At 32.8% G+C, this 25,837-nt stretch overlaps 2 protein-coding genes across 5 annotated transcripts; one reads left to right on the top strand and one right to left on the bottom strand.

Annotated features, from left to right (window-relative positions):
* Window positions 1-14,702: 14,702 nt before the first annotated feature.
* Window positions 14,703-18,264, top strand: LOC146940901 (kish-A-like protein). Of its 3 annotated transcripts, none has more exons than XM_085754666.1 (6): window positions 14,703-14,958; window positions 15,263-15,314; window positions 15,543-15,649; window positions 16,439-16,473; window positions 17,038-17,128; window positions 17,921-18,264. In XM_085754666.1, the coding sequence occupies exons 2-5, from the start codon at window positions 15,312-15,314 to the stop codon at window positions 17,103-17,105; spliced, it is 213 nt and encodes a 70-aa protein (XP_085610792.1). In that variant the 5' UTR covers window positions 14,703-14,958; window positions 15,263-15,311; the 3' UTR covers window positions 17,106-17,128; window positions 17,921-18,264. The 3 variants fall into 3 exon arrangements, with proteins under 3 accessions (XP_085610792.1, XP_085610793.1, XP_085610794.1); XM_085754667.1 differs by having other exon boundaries at window positions 17,347-18,264; XM_085754668.1 differs by having other exon boundaries at window positions 14,815-14,958; window positions 15,272-15,314.
* A 1,709-nt stretch (window positions 18,265-19,973) lies between these two features.
* LOC146940900 (nuclear pore complex protein) lies at window positions 19,974-24,738 on the bottom strand. 2 transcript variants are annotated; one of them, XM_085754665.1, is made up of 10 exons: window positions 24,284-24,738; window positions 24,135-24,188; window positions 23,452-23,511; window positions 23,242-23,352; window positions 21,044-21,109; window positions 20,862-20,948; window positions 20,663-20,764; window positions 20,443-20,592; window positions 20,168-20,286; window positions 19,974-20,070 (listed from the first exon to the last, which is right to left on the bottom strand). In XM_085754665.1, exons 1-10 carry the CDS (start codon window positions 24,671-24,673, stop codon window positions 20,067-20,069), a joined length of 1,143 nt encoding a protein of 380 aa, XP_085610791.1. In that variant the 5' UTR covers window positions 24,674-24,738; the 3' UTR covers window positions 19,974-20,066. The 2 variants fall into 2 exon arrangements, with proteins under 2 accessions (XP_085610791.1, XP_085610790.1); XM_085754664.1 differs by having other exon boundaries at window positions 19,974-20,286.
* Between the last annotated feature and the right edge of the window lie 1,099 nt (window positions 24,739-25,837).

Genomic DNA, 25,837 nt, shown 5'->3' with positions numbered 1-25,837 from the left:
ATGTGTTAATATTACTAAATTATCATTTGTTTATATGTGTATTAAGTTTAATTTTTAGGAAAATGCATCTAGTAATGTAAAAAGAAGTTTACATTTAAAGACAAATTTTTAGTCAAAAAGTGCTTAGATAGAGAAACAAAGGGAGTGGTTTAATTAATTATTTTACACTTTTTTTTGTCAAGTAGATTAGTGGCTAGAATTCACCTTTTTCAAGGTGAATAAGTGGGGTGTCCGGGTTCGAACTTGGCCCCTACATATAATAATGTATGTCCCTGTCAACTGAGTTATGCTCACGTGGTTTTTACACTAGTTCATGATAGCTCAGTGGTCACGGTTCAATTATACACTTTAATCGAATGATATGCTGTCGTATCAACTAATCAAGATTATGATTAGTATATTTTGTTATTTACAAAGTTATTTTACACATACATTCAATAATATATTGTCATATCAATTAATGAATATGTATTATCATATTCATTAATTGACGTGACAACATATCATTCAATACATATGTAAAATAATTGTATATTAATAAAATATATTAATTAAATTCATCTATATGTTTTTCATATTCACTAATTTATATGGTAATTGACAAGAGATTATTGGATGTATTCATTTTTTTTTTGAAGGAATTATTGGATGCATTCATTAAAATTAAACGAGGGAAATTTGGATTTATAAGAATGAAATGAACGCTGTTATTTCTCTTTCCCCCGCTTCACCGGCCGACAGTTGCCGACCTCCTTGTTTGTCGCTTAGCAGACTTGTCATAAATCATTCATGATACTTGCTTCCTGACAAATTTGTCCTTTTCACTTCTTTTTTTGTTGAGATTTATTTTATTTTTTTAAATAAGGGTCACGTTAACTTGTGCCATTGAATGGAAATTCAAAATAACTTTTATAATTAAAAGACAACTTTTTAAACTTTTAATGCATTGAATGTACAATTTCCAAGAATTTTTTTCTACATTTAGTTTTTTAACTTATGCCCCAAGGGCATAAGTTAACATTTGCCTTTAAATAATAATAATAACTACTTTACTAAAATCTTTAGAATTACTCTTTAGACCATCTACAATTATAGGCACCTCCATTGTGACATTAATGAATATGGTGCTTATAAGGATGAGTGTTTTTATATGCACCATCTCTCTCCTACTCCCTCTGGTCCTATATATAAGAAACAATTGTCTTTTTAGATACATTTGATAATTAATGTATGTGGACTATATTCTAACTAGATACATCAATTATCAAATGTATCTAAAAAGTCAATTGTTTCTTATATATAGGATCGGAGGGAGTATTACTCATGGGTCCCACATGTTTAATTAATTATATATTTTTTTCTCTATATTCAATTATTGTATTATTTTGATATTAAAAAATAAATTATATAATAGTTGTAAATAATAGTTGAATTTGAATTTGCTTGTAGCATACAGCCGTTGGAAATTTTACTCAATTAGCGGTCGACAAATTCTTGTATTTAATTACTCGTTAAAAAAAATTGTGTATTTAATTACTTTATTTTTTCCTTTTTTTTATAATTTATAAACAAATTACTTCAATATTTTAAAATTATATAATTATGAATTAGTATATAAGTTATTGTTAAAATTTAATGATATAGAGTTATTACTGGAACCTAATTAATAATTATTTTGAGGTGCTGGGTTGGAGAGATTGAGTGCTTATTACTAAGTAGTATTAATTATAGAACGAAAGACGTGTACAGTCGGGACCCATTTAAGCACCCAAACGGGGTGCTGCATTGTGGATGGTCTTAGGATCTGCCAGACAACTACTTTATAAGATTTTATTTTGGCAATTAATTTAAGTGGTACCTTATTTAAGTACAGTCATAAATAAATGTAAAAAAAATGGAATCATGCATTATTTCAGTCTTATATTGTCTTATAGTGATTTTGTATGTAAAAAAAATGATACGTACTTTGCAATCCAACGTGCTGGGTGGTGATGAATTGGACTACATGGTCACATGGAAAAGCATATGGGTCAATTAAAATTTAAGTAGATTCATGTGCTTTGCAACAACAACAAAAAAAGTAGATTCATGTGCTTCAAATATTATACCTCATATTTTGTTTTTAGAAAATTCAAACTCATCTATACTTTTTTTGTATGTATTAAGTGCAAGATTTATCTCCAAGTTCTTTGGCAATTAAGAATATTCTTTAAATTAAATCTCTTCTCCCTTTTATTTTTCTAAGATACATATTTCACTAGACTCTCATGTGAATGCTAACCTTGTTTGATAACTGAAACTATAATCTAGAAAGAAATTAGAGAAATGCAGCAAAAAGATATCAAAATTGAAAGGGTGCCCAAAAAGCTCTAGCATGTGGTGTTGGTGCATCACAAAAATTATACCACGGGTTTACCTAATCCTGCAAATTTGTTGCTTCACAAAAATCATGGCGGGATGCTAGAAAAGTTAATTTACTGAACGTGGAAGAGCACTTTCATGTCTTCCAGAATTAAAAAATGACAAACATCATTATGGAAACTAGGCAAGAAAAAACAAGAACCACCAAAGTTAGATCTCAGATCCAGCTAAAATAAATATTTGATAGTACACCCTTAATTAAGAATCATCTACACCATTTTGAGAAACTGATCACAATGTTGTTAAAAACAAATGCTCTCTCTCTCTCTAGTCTTAAATATAAACAAAAGTTGGAGTATATCAAACTCTATGAACCAAGTCCATGACACCTCATTTCGATTAAATTTAGGCAAATTTAGATATGCAGTATAAGTTTAATTGTGTTTTCATACTGTTCCTTTAAGTTTTATTTTTGTTTAAAATGATCATTTATATTACATTATGTTTGCAACGCTAGTCTTTAAGTTATGCTCCTATGAACATATCATTCGTAACATTCTCTATGCTATCCTTTCGGATAGATTATTTCAATAAACTCTTCATTATGGGGAGAAAAAAAAAACTACATTCATGTTGTGTTATTACCACTGTTAGTTTTTAAGTTATTCTCATTTGAACATATCATTCGTAACATTCTCTATACCATCCTTTCGGATAGATTATTTCAATAAACTCTTCATTACGGGGAAAAAAGTTGCATTCATGTTGTGTTATTACCATCCAGGGCCGTTCCAATAAAATTGGAGGCTCGGCTCTAATATTAAAAATGGCCCCTAATAAAAATAATTAATGATAATTTAAACAATTACAAATAAACAATGAGGATTATTTTGATTTTAATTTGTTTTGTTGAATTTTTTGTTTGTTGATAGATGTGTGGGTTTGGCCTAACTTGTCCATTTACTCTTTATTTTTGTCAAATAATAAGTGTTTGATTTAGACCTACGTAACAAAAGAAAACATTATACTAAATCCCAACAATTATACTTGTAACTCTACAAATAATTGAGGCCCCCCATAAATTGGAGGCTCGGCTCCGTAGAGCTCCTTGCGCTTGGCAAGGAACGGCCCTGTTACCATCTATGTTACATATATGATTGTGGGAATCAAAGCTTTGTTCCACAGCTAAATATGAACAAAATTCCAATGCTCAATTTTCTTTTAGGTTTAAAAAAAAAAATCAATTGTGTTCATTAATCATGTCACAATAGATTTGAATGACTCGCTATTTTTTGGGTTCTTAAATTTAAACCATTGCTTCTAAATGGAAATATTGCTGTGAAAAATTAGGCTATGTGGTCTTAAGATTTTCGAATTTGGGAATTTATATATTTAAAGAAGAAGGAATGAATGGGAAAAGAAAACGGATGAATTGACATGTCTAAATGTCTATGTTCATTTTTATCATAATTAAAATGTCACTCATGTTTTTTTTTAACAAAACTTGTTAAAAAAGTAATAGGGCAAACAAAATGTAACATAGATAATTAATTTAGGCTCCTTCAAAAAAAATACGAAAATAAAAAATTAAAGAATCCTCTCAGTTGGCATTACAACCTTAAAAGGAATGTGAACTTAATTGTGTCTTAAATGGCATTACAACCTTGTTAGTAGTTTTATGTAGATGAATTCAATAGATATATATACTAATAGGGTCGACTCAAGGGTAAGGTCACATAGGGCCGACTCAAGGGTAAGGTCACTAAAGCCTTCGCTTTAGGCCTTCAAATAACAAATTATTTTTCATTAAAGTTTACAAGCAAAAAGGTCTTATAATCGAACAAAAATAGTCTCATATATTCAAAACTGTTTTAGACCTCGCCTACTTTTAAAAATTATTAGGTCGGCTCCGTAAACCAACCGAATCCCATGAACTATTTGCCGTTTGTTTCACAAACTTTGTATAGGAGAAACTCTTAGGTGGTCATTGGACCAAGAAATTGATTTTGGTCACATCCAACCAATGCATGAAACTCTTAGATGTGTTTTGCTGTATATCGATCCCATTTCACGTGTACATTGTTTTTATAACAAAAATACAATACATATAGTTTTTATCTCATTCAAAAAAGTCTTAAATTATTGTTTATTAGATTGGATAGTCACTCAATGGTTTAATGACTTAACTCATTTTTTTATATAAGTAACTAGTATTGAATATTGACCAAAGATATATAGTTTTTGTGAATAAATCGTTTTTTTTTTCTAGTAGCCTAGTGGCTAGAGCTCACACAATTATATGTAGAGAAATGGAGTGTCTGGGGTTCGAACTCCGGCCCCTGCATAAGTTATGCAATGTTCCTGACAACTGAGTTAAGCTCACGGGGACTGTGAATAAATCGTTTATGCTAATGACAACCAATATGTATTTTGCGGTTTTTAATAATTTAATAATTAACTATAAGAGTAGTGTTAACTTGTGTCCTTAGGGCACATGTTAAGAAACCTAAAAGAAGAAATTTTCTCTAAAATTTTGTGCATTTAAATGATAAAAAGGTTAAATATTAAATGCAATGCACATATTCCAATAAGTTTTTTCTATATTTAAATCATTAACTTGTGCCTAAGTTAACATTTCCCAAACTATAATTATTAGCTTAAAAATATCTGCATAAAGACTAATGAGTACAACAAGACAAGAGAGTTTTTCCAAAGCTAGAAATTTCCATCCTTGTATTGTTGTATCATGGGATGTTTGGTGGGGGCGGGTACAGTATAGATCGACTAGGTAGGTTTAGTTTTGTTTTGTTTTGTGTTGAACAGTCAAACTGATCGGCAGTGAATGTGTCCACGTAGTCGTACGGACAATAGGATTCACATAATAGATTTAATTATTAGCCTCTATAATTGAATAAAAAATGTGGGACCCAGAAGCAGTCCATGAATCCATACTGTTGTGTTTAAAACCGCAAATATCAGTTGACCCTTGACACCGGCCCTAATTATCATAGTACTGGCATGCATCCGTAGTTTTAGGATGGATGTGTCTGTGTTTTTCTTCATTCACGGTGAAAAGAATCTCACTTCTCTAGAAATAGAATGGAGCGCGCAGTTTAGAAATTAGAAATTTAAATACAGCAGGTTAAAGGGACCATCGATTTGACTTATTTTGGGTTTATTTGAACTTTTTTGTTGGCAATCCTATTTGTAGCAGTGTGTGGCTGTGTGCTATGAAGCTTAGATACGGATACGGATGCGAGTATGATACGATATGAGTATGCAGATATGCAAATTTTTTAAAATTTAGGATGCGATACGGCTAAGATATGTTAACAAAAATTTTATATTAAAACTTATATGTATGTAAAATACTTGAAGAAAATAAACATTGATTAAAAGAACTCAACACAAATTTTATTTAATGTTGATTAACTTAATCACCTCTCTCGTTACCTTCGTCCACGAGAAGTATAATTTTAAATGATTCATCGAGAAACAATTCTAGTGATGCATATCTAAAATTGAATCATATACATCTCTATTGAATGTTTACAACATTGTCTCACTTTTTTACTCTTTATCTTTTTCTGGGATACGTATCTGTGAAGTATCTTATAAGTATCCTTGTGTATCTGTGAAAGATCGTATTATAAGTATCCGTTAAAATATTTTTTAAAAATTTAAATAATTAATTCCTATACTTTGTGGGTGCGTATCCGCGAGTATCCGTGGAGTATCGGCATCCGATACATATCCGATACGAATATGTCTTCGTTTTGGAGTATCCGAGCTTCATAGAGTGTGTGACTGACTTTACGAATAAGAAACTTATCACTGTCTTAGGGTTTTATCTAATAAGCACAACCATTTTTATAAACTCTTAAAAAAGAATGGTTTGAATCACATATGTAAAAGTGTTAACTTGGATTAAAATTTGTTCCAAATTATTGATAATGATTCAGACCAACTTATTGTGATGTCAAATGTATGTTTGAATTCCTTAAAAAAATGTATGTTTGAATTGTTTTATTTGAGTTTATCTACAAATATAAAAATTGCGAAAATAACTTATTTCAACAGCTCATGGCATTGTTCAAAAGCTAATTCCAACTTATTTCCATAAGTTCTCTAAGATAACTTATGAAAATAAGTTATAGTTTATACGAAAATTGATCCTTATCGAACTAGAGATTTAAGGTCTAGAGGTTGATTAACGATAAAAATGATGACGATTGATTAGCTATTCCACAGTGGATTATGGTGTGGGGACATTGAGTTTTGGTGATATTGGTGACATTTGTGTGTTTTGATGAGAGATAATGTTTTATTAATGATTAAAATATATTATTTTTTATCATAGAATAATTGGATATGAGAGAGAATGTCACAAATATCACTAAAGTTCAATCTCACTTAAGTGCAACCCGGATGGTGCGCCTAGTGGCGGAGCCAAGAAAAATAGTTTTGTTAGGGCCACAAAAATAAACTATAATATACACACATAAGTTATGTTTTAATAAGCATCAAACACAAAGTTGACCATCAAAAAATTAAATTACATACCTTAGAAATTCAAAATAATTATCTATACATTTTGAATGACTTGAAAGTGTGATAGTAACTCATATTGAGATGGAGAAAAAGGTAGACCACAATGTAATTTTATTTAAAATTTAAATATATTTTATTAATTTACCCTAAAAAATAATATTTTTTTTGGCAGGGTGGGTCCTAGTCTTCCTGAGCTCAAGAGTGCTCAACCAGCGGGTGTACCTACAACACATTAATGATCAAGTAAGTAAGGGTCGTCAGTGTTATGATTTTAGGGTTTAGAATAGTGGACTATGGCGTCGCAAAATGAAAGAAAATCACATACCGTATCGACGTGGTCGTATGGGTCGTTCGTTCCACCGTAAGACTCCTATGATAAGGGTTTCTAAAGAGATTGCATGTACGAGATAATCACTTATCCTGTGGGTGAAAGCGTTTTGTCGGGGTAACGCATCTTCAAACCAAGATTTCTCTAACAAGGTGGAATAGTGGTAGCGATAATGAGACTATGAACTACTTTTACATCTCATTCCTACACGAGATAGAGGAGAGTCAACGTGTCCTTTGTCGTTGGGGTCGCGTCTTCTCACATATCTCGCACATGATCTTTGGCTCTTAGACAACGACCTGGGATGACCATTACCACAATGTCTTTTGGATATGGGCCTAGGAGACCTAAATGGGTGGTGAAAATATGGATCTAGAACTTCGAACAAAGAGATAAAGGAGAATGTTGTTTTATCTTCCTACATGATCGTGTGTTGAAAAGGATCTAGGTTTTCAGCAATGATCGACATAAGTTTGCACCATTCATTCTTGATGTGAGCTAGACTTTCACCTTGCTCTATACTTATATGGGATTATTGTTGGACGATTGTCCACAAATCAAAAAGGAGGCTGTTAGCTTCCAAGGCACCGTTGAAAGGTGAAATCCGTTGGATATCTAGGTTTCGAGGAGGTATTCCTTTGTTCCAAAGAGGGATTCCTTGGTTCGGAGGTTGGTCCAAATTTGCTTCAAGGGATGACGACTACACGTTAGTTTCATCAACATGGTGGAGGTGCGGATTGCAGGGCCCAAATCTTACCATTTGTCGTCTCGTTTAGGCACATAAATTTGAGCACAGAGTGGTGGTGAAAACGTTAAACATGTTTTCCAAAAACAACACCACTGATCCTTACCGATCCTAAGGTATGTCGTTTGGAGGTTGATTGAGGATGAATATGATGATAATTGATTGACAGCTCCAAAAACAATTTTAGCTAGTTGCATTTTGGATTTTTTTTTTCAAAGAGCCTACATGCGAAACTCAGATATACTAAGTGTAGACAAGTGAGAAATTGTGGTATCGAACTTATTGGCCACCATATTAAATGTCATTGCAACCTTTTACCATATGAATCATACTTACGAGACACATTTTGAATTTATTGCACCATGCACAAGTATTTATTTACTACTATTATATCAACAAGACTTATCGTATTTAATGGCACACTTTCTACCCTGAATAGTTTTCTTCTTTTTCGGTCACACTAGAGTTTTTTGTGCCTCTCTAAAAATCAATTTTCATTTCCCTCCCAATCTCCTCGGTTTCAACGGATTGTATTAAAGTGAGAGGTTTCCTTTTCTAGACATCCTTAGCAAATGGAACCACGATCATGCTTCTGATTGGTTTCAATTTGAGTTGGAGAATGTGGATGATCTTTTTTCCTTCTTTAGTTGTTGAAGTCGATGAATGGTTATTGAGTTGATAAAATGTCTTATTAAGTTGTCGAGGAGTCTGTTGTGATGTCTCCTCCGGTAGACCAAAACTTGAGTGGTGGTCGAAGCTGAACGTTTGAGGCAATTTTACTATCGGATGCTGATTTGATCACTGTTGACGGCGTTGGTTTTTTGAGGGGTTGTTGTTAGGGGATTTGGCATTTTGAGGGTGCGGGTGGTTTTTCTTTAAGGTTTTTGGTGTTTTTATTCTTTTTTTGGTGTAATACTTGAGATTTAATCTCCTTGTATATAATATATTTTGCCATTAAAAAAAATTTGTCGAGGAGCTATGTTGGTGATAAGTTTACAAAGTGACTAGACATAGATAGATGAATTTGTGGCAAAGTTTCAACGTCCGTCCTACTTCAGTTTGATCGCCTCTCTCTTCCTCTCTTTCCATTATTTTTATTTCACTACAATTATCACTATGAAGAATTGTTTTTGATTGTATGCCGACAACAATAGAAATTTAGATTTAGGCATATAGTTGTGTGTCAAGAAGATGAACAGGGGAATGAGGAAAAAGATGGAGAAAAAAACCAGTGTGGTGGGTTTAGGATATTTTACTGAAACCTTATCATTGAATGATAAGGAAAATTTATGTTTAGTGAATAACCTATATGACTTATACAAAAATTTGAGTTAAGTTAATCACCACTCCGCTAAAATCCACCAAGATAATCCATAAGCTAGATTGTCTTAAAATACATATATCAATATCTATATGCTAAAATCCACCAAGATAATCCATAAGCTAGATTGTCTTAAAATACATATATCAATATCTATATGCATAACGTATATTATGCAAAAAAAAAAAATTCCTTAAAAAAAAAAATTGCACGTATAAACAAAATTACATTTGTTTTTATGAGCTTAGCTCAGTTGGTAGACAATGCATAATATATGTAAAGGTCTGGGGTTCAAACTCTGCCGCATCCAAAAAAAAAATTACATTGACAATATATATCAATTAAATATTTTTAAAACGATGGTGCTCATTCGATTTGCGTATTAATTTGAACTGAATTCCTATTTTTAAGAGTTTTTTTAAGGTCCTATTTTCAAGAGTTAAAAATATCACTTAAGAATCGAAGGCAGTACCACTAAAATCACAACACCCATCGACGAGACAATTTGACTCAAATGATAAATGAGTTTTATCAAGGACAAATCGTTTAGGATAATTAAAATTCGATTTCTGAGTGGAACAATTCTTGATCAGACTATCGTTACTTTACAGTTGAACTCCGAATTACTAGGTCTTTTTCTCTTAGAAACCGAAGTGTCAACGTCCCAACGACGAGACAATTTGACTCAAATGATAAATGAGTTTTACCAAGGACAAATCGTTTAGGATAATTAAAATTCGATTTTTGAGTAGAACAATTCTTGATCAGACTATCATTACCTCACAGTTGAACTCCGAGTTACTAGGTCTTTTCCTCTTAGAAACCGAAGTGTTAACCTCATTAAAAAAAAAGTTGATATAAAATAGGTCGGGGCACATCATTCACACATCATTCACCTACAATAGGTCGGGGCGGTGTTTAAAAGTTAAATATGCTTTTAATGTATATGGAATTGATATAAAAAAAAATTATAAAGTACGAAAAAAAAAAACAAATTATTGATATTGATTTAATATAAATTATTGATATTTTATAAAATAGCCTTTTATTTTTTAATTAAAAGTCGTGTGTTTTAAGTTTTTGTTAAGTAGTCTAATAATTAGACCAACCCACTATAAGCAGGTCGTCTCAATTAAATCAATGTCCTTGCTCAAATATTAAAAATTGGATCCCTAATAAAAAAAAGTTCTAATATTAAAAATCGATCTCCTAATAAAAATAAACACCTAAACATAAAATGAATCTTAATCAACTATTAAACATAAAATGAATCTTAAGTATATTGGTTCTTCTTCCTTTAAAAAAAAAAGGTTTATTGGTTCTTGCTATCTAAATATAGTGACAAACTAGTACTATTAGAGAGAGTAACTAACTAATATTAGAATACATAATTGAACTTAAAACAATTGAAATAAACACAGATTATTTAAGGAACTTAATTTGTGTTGTTAATTCAAGCAAACAACAAGAAATTCAATGAATATAGTAGTTTTATATTAAAATAGTATAGTTTTCTACGTTCAATGGAGAACTCTGAAATGTATATTAATTCGTAAATTTTATAAAAGAATTGTAATAACGTAGTAGTTGTGCATTATGTTTTAATACCGAACCATTGCCAAATGTCCATTAACTTTTATATGTAATTAACGCTTTTATACATACATACATACATACATACATACATACATACATACATACATACATACATACATACACACACACATACATATATATATATATATATATATATATATATATATATATATATATATATATATTATTTTATTTTATTTTATTTTTTGACAAAAAATACATGAGGCCCCGAATCTGTGAAGCCGACTCCTTAGCCCACCTTCCACTTGCCAAGGGCCAAACCTGACTATAAGTGTAGGGAAACGAGGAATTTAGTATTTGAACTCTAATCCTTACATATTAATATAGATTAAGCTTTTCCATAAGAAAGAATCATTAGGCTTAGCTATGACATTTTCCAAATCATGGGTATTATTACGACTATACTTTCCTAGCATAACATCACACCATAAAGCCTTCTCACCACACAAAAGCTTCCATCCTAATTTCATGAGGCATGCTTGATTCATTTCAACAAGTCTTCTAATGCCAAGCCCTCCAACATTTTTTGGACGAGACACAACCTCCCAATTGATAAGATGCATTTTCTTTCTATGATCATCATCCCCCCAAATGAAAGCACGCTGCAATTTTTGGATCTCATGTAAACAAGTTTTAGGTATCATAGTGGTCATCATAGGGTAAATTGGCAAAGCTTCAATGACAGCTTTCGACAATGTGACTCTCCCTGCAAAAGACAAATGCTTGGCCTTCCAATTAGTAAGTTTAGTTTGGACTTGACTTATAATATACCGAAAATCCACTGGTTTCGGATGTCTTCCAAGGAGAGGCACACCTAAATATTTTTCCAATTTTTCAGTCTCACGAAATCCAGATAAACGGACTAGCTCCTCTCTTCTACTTCTGGACACATTTTTTGAAAAGAGAATGCTAGTTTTTTCATTACTAACCTGCTGCCCCGACATATTACAAAACATTTGTAACACTTTAATCACACATTCCATTTGTTTATATGAAGCTTGACCAAATAAAAGCAAGTCATCAGCAAACATGAGATGTGATATCTGGGGCCCTTGCCGTCCCGCCCTTAGAGTCTTCCAGTTACCATCATCAACTTCTTTAGAAATTAAATGCGACAATTTATCCATACATATGACAAAGATATAAGGAGATATAGGATCACCTTGTCGAATACCACGAAGAGGTCGGAAAAGTTCTGCACGCTCTCCATTCCACTTAACATTTGTTTGCACACTAGTTAATAGTTATAGAATGCATGATAACTGAAATTAATTGCTCTGGCAGCCCTACTTCATGTAAAGTCTTCAAAATAAAATTCCAGTTCATCATATCATACGCTTTAGTAAGGTCAACCTTAATAACAAAGTAGCCTTGCTTGTCTTGCATCCGATGCATACTGTGAAGTGTGAACCATTTCCTGAGCCACAATAATATTTTCATGAATGCTTCGACCTGGAACAAAACCTGTCTGGTATGGAGACACAATCACAGGAACAATTTCTTTGAGGCGATTAACGATCACTTTGCTCACTACTTTGTAAATTGTGTTACAAAGTGAAATAGGGCGAAACTGATTGACAAACTCCGGTGTTGATACCTTTGGAATGAGGCAAATATCTGTGTTGTTCACTTCTTCCACAATCTGCGGGTTACTCCACACATCTTTAACAAAACTACAAATATCACTACCAATCACATCCCAAGACTGCTGATAGAATCCAGCTGGGAAACCATCGGGGCCGGGAGCCTTCCAAGCATTCATACTAAATAGTGCTTTCTTGACTTCACAATCCTTCACCTCCTCACTTAAACGAATCAAAACCTGATGCTCAATTCTTGGAAAAGTGTAGTATGTTTGGTACCACTCACAAACATCATTTGTACCTCTAAACAAAGCTTGGTAAAAAACATTCACCATACTTTTCAAGAGATCCGGGTCATCAACCCACTTTCCTTCATTATTTCGCAACATCACAATTTTGTTTCTTCTCCTTCTATTTATGGTTTAAATTGAAGGATTTTGAGTATTGGTCTCTTGGTAATGGCCATAGTATCCACGCATGGAAACAATGTTGGGTGGATTATGGTATTAAAATTGAAAATTTGGACGTTGTCATTCCAAATAATTTGAGGGATAGTATGGTATGTGAGTTAGTGGATGCAAATGGCCAATGGAATGAAGAGATTTTGAAAGATTGGCTTCCAGTGGATGTTTTGGATAGAATAAACGCTATTGTGCCTCCAGAAAATGAGAATGGGAAAGACTTGAGATTGTGGCCAGGATCCAGAAGTGGTAAATATACAGTGGCAGCTACTTATGATTTATTGTGTGATTTTGACAGTTTAATTGTGGATAGTGATTGGAGGAAAGTTTGGTCTTTGGAGGTTCTGGAAAGAGTTAGACATTTTATGTGGATAGTTAAGCATAATCGTCTACTAACTAACTACAGGAAGCATAAAATGCATCTTGGTAATGCTTATTGTCGACATTGTGGAGATACTATTGAGACTACCATGCATGTTCTTCGCGATTGTCCTATGGCGATGATGATTTGGGTTCGTATTGTTGATCTGGATTTTAGAAATCAATTTTTTAATGTTAATTTTGATGATTGGCTGCACCTAAATCTGAATTTTGCTGGAAGTGTGAACGCGGGGAAGTGACCGTCGCTTTGGTCTATAACGTGTCACTCTCTTTGGATGTGGAGGAATAAAGAGGAGGCACTGTACGGGCTTTGAGAGACCACAACAACCGTGGAAGCAAGTTATAAATTATGCTATGAGATACATGGCAGCAAGTTATGTTAATCATGATGAGGTGAATGCAAAGCAACAAATTATGGTTAGTTGGACTTTACCACTGTCAGGTTGGGTTAAAATCAACTCAGATGGAGCGTGTCAAGGTGGCTTGCGAGCAGGGTGCGGTGGTTTGATTAGAGGAGATGCAGGAGAGTGGTTATGCGGTTTTTCTAAATTTTTGGGCAAATGTAGTGCATATGTTGCAGAGTTGTGGGGTGTTTTGGAGAGTTTGAGATTGGCTCGGAGATATGGATTTAGCAAGGTAGAGGTGCATGTGGATTCTAAAGTGGTTGTGAAGAACTTATCTAGTGATGGTGATGTTGGAGCTGCAGGGTTCCGGTTAGTTCAAAAAATTCGCCAATTGGAATTAGATTGGGAGGTTAAGGTGTGTCACACGTACCGCGAAGCTAACTTTTGTGTGGATGCCTTAGCAGCGATGGGTTGTAGCAGTGGTTCCAAGATGATTATTTATGAGCAAGCACCAGCTCATATTAGTTCGCTTCTTTTTGCTGATTCTGTTGGGATATTACATTCTCATAGTGTTGCCGTGTAGTTGTTTCTTTCGGGCTTAGGCCCTCTTTGTTTCCAAAAAAAAAAAAATAGATTAAGCTATCAACTAAGTTATTCTTAAGAGACTTTTTTTTTGTCTTGTTAACGAGTACCATGAACACTCTTTAAACATTCTAATTCAAGAAAGTATCCACTAAAAAAGTCAATTGTTTTGATTTCCAATTCATTAAATGCAATAATTCTCATAAAAATTTACTATTTAAATGTCTTAAAGAGTGCCCGGCTCGTTAACATTTTTTTTTAATAAAGTGTTACAAGTCCTTATTAATCCTATATTAGAAAATTATTAAATTATAATTTTATAACCATTAAAAAAACATTAAAAAAATTGTTCTTGTAATCTAGTTTAGTTGTTAAGGACAATACATAATATATGTTACGTAGGTGGTTGAATCCTCCACACAATATCCAAATTCAATTTAGTAGGGCATATTTAGAATTATTTAATCCAAAAATTAATTTGATTGTGAAAATTTCGACTCAAGTTCCTTTTAAAAAAAAAAAAAATCAACAAATCGACTCAAGTTCTCAAACACTCTAGAGACAAAGGAGAAATTAACAATTAAGAAAGCCAACCGAAAAGTGATTCTTCCTTCCGGGAAAATAACAACAACGATTCTAATTTTTCACGCTCACTGGGATCAACGGTTACTCCTCTCGATTCAGGTAATTTTTTCCTTCTCATCCGTCATTTTATGTGTAGATCTATTCTTAATCCAGGTTTCATCGATTTTCGCATTAATTCTTAATAATAATCTCATAACAATTACAGAAGATATTAAGGATCTACTCATTTTCTGTCATGATTTTCTAGGTTACAAGTTTAGTTACCTTTTTACGATTAATCTCAATTCAGATTGTGTCACCATTATCTTCAAACTTTTTCGTGTGCCACTCATTGATTACTGGAATTATTGCTTCTTGTTCTGGATCATGATTCCAATGTGATTGCTAATTGCATGTTTTGTAGACTTAAAAGATTGAAGAAGAAGAGTGGTGAATTCTAAGAACACGTTAAAATGGTGAGGAAACTGTAAATTCTCTTCACTTTGGTATTTGTGTTTGGAATCGTTGCGTGTTTGACAAAACCACGGTGGCACCATAATTTTGTTGAAGCTCCAAAGTGTAGTTTTTGTGAAAGAAATTATGGTGGCTCAATGTGATTCTGTCAAATTCACTGTGAATCTAATCGTGCAGATAGTCTACAATGTGTTAAATGCTTTTGACATTTTTTTGGTATTTTGTTTCAGTCTGCGCTTTTCAATTTCCATTCATTTCTTACCGTGATACTTTTGGGAATATGTGCCTGCACTTTCTTCAAGATGCAATTTCCAGCAATCCTTGAGCAGAGAACTGGGTAAATTCTATATACCTCTACATCTCTTTCCATGTACTAATTCTTATGTCTTATGGTTTCTGCCTTAGTGTATCTTAAACCAATACTGTCAAATAGCAGCTATAGTGGTGCTATAGGGTAGCGGAATTTGAACAAACCGCTAGTGTTTTGCAATACACGATTTAGTACAAAGTGTTGTCAAATAGCGGCTATAGCACTCTAGTGTTGTGAAATTTGAACAAATCACTATTTTCTGCAAGAGAAATGATATTTGCACAATCATTTTGTGTCAACTTTTTGACAACTATCTGACACTCACATTATGTTTTTATTCTCTCTCTTTTGTTTTTGACCAATAAGAAGAGAGAGAAAGAAAGTTGTCACAAATGGTTGTACAAATATCACTACTCTTTCTGCAATCTTTGATTGACAACGAGTTGTTTTCAACATGGGTTAAAGATATTGGATGCAGGCTTATCATGTGACCCTTAAAAACCATTATTTTATTAGTTTTTACGAGCGTTTTTAAGTTCTCTCAAAATTGAGGATTTTAAAGATCCATGCAAAGGGAGAGAAAATCATTTTATAACCCTCCATTCCTTTCCCGCAACCTTCCTGATTCCTTTTGCAAGTGTTTGATAATATGAATATTTGAATTTTACACCTTCATTTAAAAATGATCTCTTCTATACACAAATCACTTTTTCTTAACCATTAGATATTTATTCTGCACTATTGGTTTCATTCTTCATAATGGAATTTTAGAACTTGCTGAACTAACAGAATTGATGACATGTGTTTTCCTGACAGATTTCGCGGTTTCTTCTGGAAGGCGGCAAGAATAGGTAGATGTCTCCTATTTGATTTGCTACTGCCTCAATTATCATTTTATGTCTATTTTTATATTCGCTTTTACAATCTGTTTGTGTTTTTATTCAAACTTTGGAAAGAGATTGGAGTGGAAAATAAGGGGTGAAAGGAGTCATAGTTTGGGTCCAGGTTACCCTTGAAGTTTTATTTAGCTTTCTTCTGTGATATTTTTATGCCCTTTATCCATGTGGTTGATGCCTTAATGACTTATGATTATGGTTTTTTGAGTTAATTTGGGTCAAACAACATAGTTTTATACTTGTGTTAATGACCCACACCCCTATTGGCAGGTTGTTTGCGACATCGGTTACTGGTATTCTAGCTTTGCCTTGTAGTTCTTGAATGTCATTGTCTCACATTTAGTGCTGCATCAGCATGTTGGGATTCCTTGTGAAATAGATTGTCATTGTTATAATATTTTTTTATTATTAACTTGATACAAAAAAAAGACGCTACAAAGTAAGCGAGAGAAAAAATATTCATGTGTGGAACCAGTCAGAGATATTATCTTGACCGTGCTTGTATGGTTATTTACACAGGTGAGCGTTTAAGTCCGTGGGTAGCTATGGGTTGTTTCATGATGGGTGTTTCAATAATCTTCTTCTAAGCTTCGTTTCCGTCTACTCAATAGTAAGTTGTTTCTTTCCTTTATCTAATCATACTAGTAAAATAAACTTAATGTGAAGAAATAAATGTGATTAATTTGTATTTTTTTGCCATAAAATATATATAAAAAAAGTTTGTGAACCATATATGGGTGTGGCACCTTTCAATGGAGATCTGTTGGTTGATAGTGCTGCCCGTTACTTGATCATCCAAGTGATGTATGCATGAATTTTTCTTTACAGATGTGCAGAAGTTGATAAGTTTGCACTTTATAACTCTGATATGGGAACTTACTGACAGATCCAATTTGTTCAATAATAGAATCAGTTGTGTGAAACATATTTTGTCAAAGCATTAAGCATGTATATATTGTGATATCAGCACAAAGGTAGCCCCAAATGGATGTTTATTTGATGCTTATGGGAAGCTTACCATTAACTTCAATTTCCTTTAAAGACTTCCTCCAGGGAAGTGGATAGCTCACCATGAATGCCCTTCTATATTGAAGACTCGTGGCCTCTCTCTCTCTCTCTGTTTTTTTTTTTGTTGTAGAAATTCCTATCCTGGTTTTCTCTTCTTCCATACCTTAAAGGCTTTACTCTTTTAATCCGTTCTGAATTGTCATTCATGGTAGCATTAATCCGGAACGGGGTGTTGGATATCTTGTTAGCAACTAGCAAAAGGAAAGCCCATAAGTAGAATAAGCTAATTTGAGGATTGAAATTAAATGTAACATTTTTACATCTGCTATAGTAGTATAACAAGTTCCACACGGTGATAATCAACACTAATAATTTATAAATTTTATCTTTGCAGGGGGCATCTGTTCTATGCTCTGCTACAGTTCTGTTCTATGCTCTGCTACAGTTTTGTATGCTACATGGTCTGCAGTTCTACAATGTGATACTTTGTACCTAAAATTATTCCATCGGAGCATGAAACTCCATTACTTAGCTTTCTTTTCAGTATAGCAGCCCAAATCTGGTTAACCAATTATTCTCTTTATAACTTTATCTAACTTTAACTCCTTTTCAGTATGCAATTGTATTTGTAGAGTTTGCTTGCCCTTTCCTTAGGAATTAGTTGATTTTTTTTTCTGTTTGTCTCTTTACCATGCTTTATTTGAAGGAATTCATTTATCTACTCTCTACATTACTAAACTTTTGCAGTTTATAGCATTTTAACTTTGCTTCGAAATATGGAGTATTTTAGAAACTCAAATATAATTGACACTTTTCTTCTAAATATACTCCAAGATATTGAGAGTAGATTAGATGCGTGAATATGGAAATTTGTAATATTAGAATGACTATTTTTGTCCAATACACATCAAGTGAGTAGTTTATATCGTTGTGACTTGGTATCATCTTCAAGCTCAGTTACTAAACCCTTAATTTATCTATTTTACACCCCGTCAAAAAAAAAAAAAAATTCCATGCTTTTGCACAAATTGAAAGTCCCTCTGTTTATGTAAATAATTACAAATCGATGGTGTCAGGAGATTATTAACAATAAATAATCAGGATTTAGATTGGATTGATTACTTGGGTAAATAGTAGAATATTACTCCGTATGAAATTAGGGGGCGCTTGTTTCACATATTCATAAATTAATCCCAGAAATAACTTATCCGGGAAGAAAATACTCCCTCCGTTTCTAAATAATAGTCGTTTAAGGTTTATGCACGATTATTAAGGAAATGATTAATTGTGTTGATTTTGATGGTAAAATTAGTGTCATTTAATAAAACACCCTTATTAATTGTAGTTAGTGGAGTAGTTAAGTTGAATGAAGTTCAATAAATAAGGGTATTATAATGGAAAAAAATAATAAATGCTGCATTGGTATTCTAAAGTGACAATTATTTTGAGAAAAAGAAAAATGGATAAAGAGACAATTATTGTGAGACGGAGGGAGTAGTGGGAATTTTCTTGGGTATCTTGAAAAAAGTGTTTGATGAGTATTGATAATTCCTTTTTTTTTATTAACATAGAGTATTCATAATTCTTGTGAGTTCTGTTTATAAGTACTCCCTCCGTTTCAAAATACATGTCCAATTTTTGCAATGTGCACTATTTACTTGACTTACTTTGACCATACTTTTTTACTAATGTATAAATACAAATATTAGCATGTAGGATGTTGTTTGATTTGTCTCGACATATATTTTCAAAATATTAAATTTTTATAATTTTTTACTTTAGATAATTAAAGATATTAACGGTCAAAATTGTGCATTGGCATATGTGAAGTGGATGACTTGGACATGTATTTTGAAACAGAGGGAGTAGTAGTTTAGACTATAATAGTAGCTTTAGGGTGTTGCTAACGAATGTCCTAAAAACATCCGTTAAATAACAGAAATTAAAAATCAAGTTACAAACAAAGCTGCACCTAGACACATAAGAGGTTGAGGACTTCATTGATGAAATCACATGAAAAATCGTTAGCTTTGAATTTAATCCATGACCAGATTAGAAGTTTTACCATGTCAATATTTGAACGTGATAATATCAAATCTTTTATGTTGGATAAAGTTCTCAAAAATAAGAACACATTTTAATATTCTGTTAGATAAAGTTCTCAAAAATAAGAACACATTTTAATATTCCTAACATTTATTTACGGAGTGTACGTTTGGATAAATATTTTAAACCACAAGTTTAAATGAATGTAAATTCTTAATTTTAGAATTAAAAATAAATATAATCATTAAGAAAAATGAAGCAGTTGAAGAATTTAGTTTTATAATAATCATTTGATTTGAAAAACTTCAAAACTTGAAAATATTTTATAATCCTCACATGCCATCACTTTTTTCCAAAATCCTCCGACAAATATACCCTTGCTAACCATGTATGCTGAACCCTTCAAGAATGTAGGAAGATTCAAATAGGCCACAAACATCGCAAATGGGTCAAGTTAAACTACTCCGCCGACTACACGAAAAGTGTCCCTAAAACTACTGTGCTCACTATATTACCAAATCATGATACATGGACAAATTACAAACCAAAGGAAAATACGAAGTAAGAAGACTACAGATTTCTTTAGCAAGTTTACATTAAATGTCCATTTTCTGAGGTTCCCATGTCCTCAGCCATCATAATCTCCATATCCCGTGCGTCTCGCTTCAGAACACTGCCAAGTCTTGCTATGGCATCCATCTGCTGCTGCAATACCTGTTCTCGCAAAGTAGACCATCATTAACATTGAGTTCTTCGAAGTTATAAAAATGCAAAATTTCGTCATACAAATGATCGTTTAAAAAGTACAGCAAAAGATCAAAAAATATTTTAAGCAATAAACCTCATATTGCCATATTGGTAGAATCTTACCTCCTGCAGGTCAGCCAGACTTTGATCGTGAATTTTGGTTGAGCCCAGAAGATGAGCTGAGTTACCAAATCCATTGCTATTAGCCTTGACACGAGATACGCCGAGTAGATTTTGTACCCTTCTAGATAATTCCGCTCCAGATCCTTTCAGCTGAAAAGACATTTTCACGTTAGTTCCATCCAAGCAACAGAACAGGAAGTAGAAGATACAAAAATTCTACCTGTCTAGTTATTGTGGCTAGTTTCTCAGCGAGTTCAGCTTCCCCTTTTGTTAATGGAATACGGCAGCCTTTTCCCTCCAACGCCTCCACTATTCTCATCACCTTCAATCACGACATATGATTAGACATAATGAGGGGAGAACTAGACAAAATAAGAAATGTGAAAGCTTTATTTCAAACACACAACAGTTGTCCATACTCTTAAAATACGTTGCTGAAGAATCTGTTCTTTCTGTTTCAGTCTTTGAATCCAAGGAAGAGTATCTGCTTGAAAATGTCTTTGGAGCTGCAAATACCATCAGAGAATCGAAAAGATAGGTTAGCATAAAAAACCGGTACCGGTTCAACATTTTTCTTGGGAGAGCAGGAGAAAGGCAATACCATTTTAACATTGCTTTGGGTTACACTTAATCTCTCTGCATCAGAGACAATGACTTCATCTTGGAGCTGCAAGACAATGTGAGTAAAAATGTGTCATCAAGGCCCGTATTTCAACAGTTTCTAATTTTCTATATCTGATTTTGTTAATTATCTGTTTTTTGCACCAAATACTGACTGGTGGATACAGATCAAAGCAGCAGTCTTTTGCCATTATGGCATATTTCAATATATCCACCCAGTGAAGAGTTGTATATATTCAAATGAATATTGATCTAATACTAAAATTGGAGCAGTCATGTTCCTAAAAGCTTTGACTCTCCTTAACTTATCCTTTAGCATATATTATTCCCATTCGTAGGTTAGAAGGACAATGCACAAACTTGGATGTGCGTTAGGTGGGACATCCACCATGATCCCAAACACATGCTATATTAATAACCATGCCTTTTAATTTGGCCCATATCATATTTCTCTCGTTTCTAAAACAACTAAAATTAATAGGTATCAACGACTTTCTCTTTCATACTATTGTTATGTTGTTACCACTCCTACCTCTTTCTATCATCAAATGTCACTCATCAAGTATTATTTTTTCTCAACTTTTGTTGTGGCGGAATCTTTTCAGTTTCAATGCTTTTGAAATTGACTAACATACCAATCTTTGCGGCTGCTAACTCACATACCAATCAAACAATCCCCTCCACAAAGGATTAGACGCCGATCAACTTCATTTAAAATGTCACCATAACAGAGACTAGAGTAGAAATGTCATGTAATTTATAGGCAGAATAAATTAGACTTGAACGATATTTATTTATGTTTCCTTCCTTTTCCAATGCATCCGTTACAAAATGGGGATTTACAATTAGAAGCAAGTCAAACAGCTACTCTGTGTTATTAGGAAAATACACATTGCTGCTGTTTTGCACATGTCAACTATTTGATTGATTGCATAATGATGTGGAAATGAAAGGGGGCATGGCATTAACAGGAAATAGAAAATGTGAAATATATGCTTTTCTGAAAGGAAAAAAATTATATTTTCTTAAATAACCATCAACTTAAGCTGTTTTTGAAAAGGGAGAATGAGTTTTGGTCCAAATGAAAAAGGTGTAGGTAACATTTGGTACACAGAAAAAATGAAACTGAACAGCTGGTTATATCTGTTTTCTTTAATTCCAACATTTTACTTAGAATTGACCTTTTTCTCAACGTCTGTCCTATTTTGTTCTACTTTTCACATGCACCAAACATGAAACAAAACCCATATGTTATGCCTTGTTTTAACTTGTTAATTAAACACAGTAATAAGTTGCAATTTTATTTATTCTAACAAGAAAATGGGAGTATGTTAGCAGTTCCCGTGTGTCTAGGTTACCGACGCACGTCTATATATATATATCCTTCATATCACTTCCTATCACCAGTTTGTTTTGAAAATAGAACAACACATTTTGTAAAGTTTTTTTTCTTCCACAAAATCTTGACATCAGCAACAAAGTTCTCTGCTTTAGTATAAACCATGGACATCTGATGAGCAGAATAAATTTTGTAAACAACTTTTTTTCACATAAAATCAAGTTCAAATGTCTGGCATCATTGCAGGAGATATGCACGTAAATTTTGAAACTGCTAAACATTTCCATTTATATAATTATTTAACATCTAAATTGCAAGGTAAGGTTGTTTATAATAGATTTAGAATGGATTTGAGTCTTCCTTGGATCCAACTATCATGGAAGCTCAGTTACACCAGGTTTCCCCTATTTTACTAAAAATTAAACTGCTGAAAAGAGCCAAAATGCCCAACCCCATATGAACATCCATTTCCTTCTAAAATCGTATATTCAAGATGCTAGTACTAGTCCAGTAGTTAACCTATCAAATTCATTGCTATAATGTACGATGCCTATTTTCTGTTTGGATATCTAATGATAGGTGAAATTGAATGGAACAAAACTACCATACCAATATTTGGAAATTTTATGATGGAATGAAGAAAAGTTTAATTCCGATGTTTGGGAGCACGGAAGAGGAGACAATAAGTAGCTCCATAGCCACAAATTGGTAAAGAAAATAAAACGTATTAGATGGAATGCATTCCAACCCTGTTTTAAACACTATAAAAAATTCCAATTGAGTCCTTTCTATGCACCCCTTCCAATCAATCCAAACATAGTGGAGCAGAAAAAATTTACCTTAAGGCGTTGGGAAAGATCCTTAAAACCTTGAACTTGTTGTGGCCAAAGACGTTCTCTATCAGCACTTTCCATACCCTCAAGCTTCCCCATAGCTTCCGCCCACATGATCTAGCAACATAAACTATTCCCCAAAATTAGCCAGTGGCATGACATAAGAAAAAGAAGCTACCAACTAGAATGCTCAGTGGGAAAAAAATATGAACTTACATCTGAAACACCAGCAGGCTTCACCCTAAACTGTGGGTCTGTTACACTGAATAACAAATGCTGCACAACACACACAAAGACCAACATGAGAAAACATGAAAGCTACGGTTCTGTTTGGAAAGCACAATAAGCTAGCTTATAATTGATAGCTTATCAGCTCATATGACTAAAAAGGATCCGTTTGGTAACCGTCATTTTCTCACAAGCTTATAACTTATTTTTATTGGCTTATACTAGCATTTTTTGATAAGCTAATTCAAGTAGCTTATAGTTTAAAGCTTATAACTTATCATTTTTTTCTCTAAATTCTATCACAGTTATCTTAATTGAAAAAAATTAAATACTAACTAAACATATCTTTTTATGTCATTACATAGTTCAACTTTTAATTTTACCAAACACCAAAAATTTAATCAACTAGTTTATCAGCTATCAACTAGCAATCCGCTGTAAGTTAACTTATAAGCTATCTGCTATATTTTATCAAACAGAGTCTAAGTTACTGTTTGAATCGGCATAAACATTTATGAATATTTGTGAGACAATTTAAGACAGATTATGGAAACAGCTTATGATAAATTAGGTTCTGTTTGGATAAATAGCTTAATTAGGTTTGAACCCTATATCCATGACCCTATAATTCCAAATAAATTTTAAATGAAGAAGACAGAGAGGAAGAAAACCTTAAAAGCGTATTTGGGGTTTCCAGCATCTTCTTTATAAGAATCAAGAATCGCCTAATTGGAAAAACAAAGATAACAAACAAATTAATCAACAAAAAATAAAAATAAAAATAAAAATAAATTTGAACAGTGTAGTGAAAAAATAATACTTGAATATCACGATCCGCTAGTGAGAATGGAACTGGAGCAACATTAGCCATTTGAGTAGTCAATTGAGAATTTGGAAACGGCGAAGGTTGCGGCGCCGGCGTAGAATTCTGAAACCCAAAACCAGTAGAAGGTGATAGTTGAAAGAGTGAATTTTGTTGTTGCTGCTGCTGTTGTTGGGGTTGTTGTTGAGCAGAGAACGGTGTTGAGAAGAGGGAAGAACCACCACCGAAAGCGGGTGTAGAAGAAGCACCAAAAGCGGGAGTTGAAGAAGGGGTACCGAAGCCTGGGGTGCTGAAAGCTGGTGTTGAAGAAGGAGTACCGAAAGTTGGAGTGCCGAATGCTGAAGATGGGGTCCCGAAGAGGGAAGATGAAGATTGACCGCCGAACATGGTGGTGTGCGGCGTGTCGACGATGAGATTGAGAAATTGAGAATTGTGTGTGTGTGATTCAAGTTCTGAAAGCAAAAAGCAAAAGGCGCGCTTAAATTTAGCAGTCTAGGTGTTTGATGAATTGAACTTATGATTTACGCTTAAACCCAGTTTGGATTGAGCTAATCGAAAATAACTTAAGTAAATAAATAAGTTTTTATATTAATTCATAAATTTTTACTAACAAAAATTTTATATTCAAAAGTTGTTTTTCATAAACTACTTTTTTTAGGAATTTTTCATAAACTACTTTAACAAGTATATGAATAATAAATAAAAGTTTATTTAATTGTATAAGCACAAAATAAGTTCAATCCAAATAGATCCTGAATCCCTTTTTTTTGTGGTACGAAAAATAAATAAAAGACTAAATTATAGTTTTACTTTTTAAGTTTCGCTTTAGCCTATGGAACTAGTAATTTAAAGACGATTCAAATTGACATATTTTAAATGATGTAAGACACGATTTGATAACGTAGAATGATCTATCACAGATGAAATTGTAAAAAACTCTCTAATTTTTTTAAATTAAACCATAAAAATTATTCAATTTTCTAATTTAATTAATTCAACGTGAATATTTTTCTATCTCAATTATTGTACATCTTGATGTCGTATGTTACGTCGTTTGATATAAAGGTGTTCAAAATCGAACAAATCCAATAAAAAAACGGCAAACTGAACCAACCTAAATTAAAACCGCAAAAAATTGCATTTAGTTTGGATGTATTCAGATCATTTTTTACTCAATTGCATAGTTTGGTTTGATTTGTTGTACCGAACCAAACCAAGTCAAACCGTAACATAAGAAAAACACAAACTAAATCTATGTCGTCTAGGCTAATACTCGTACAGACTCAATATAAACTTTTATAAAATTACGTAACTTTCACTTGTTAAGTTTTTTCTTTACTTTTTATTTCAAAAATGTATATATATACTACTTAAGCTTTTATAAAATGATAAAATCTTAGTCTTTTATATTTCTTACAGAATATGATTAATTTTGGCGGAAATGAAATTGTAATGTTGGATGAGATTTAAAACATTGTTGAAAATATGTTGTGTTTTAACTTTTTAACTCAATTTTAATGTTGGAAACAAAAAAAAATTGTATTGTCTCGA

Source organism: Medicago sativa, chromosome 3, assembly GCF_051527215.1.
Source record: "Medicago sativa cultivar Bolivia chromosome 3, Bolivia_mono, whole genome shotgun sequence".
Classification (NCBI taxonomy): domain Eukaryota; kingdom Viridiplantae; phylum Streptophyta; class Magnoliopsida; order Fabales; family Fabaceae; genus Medicago; species Medicago sativa.
This window is presented reverse-complemented; position numbering and strand designations above follow the sequence as displayed.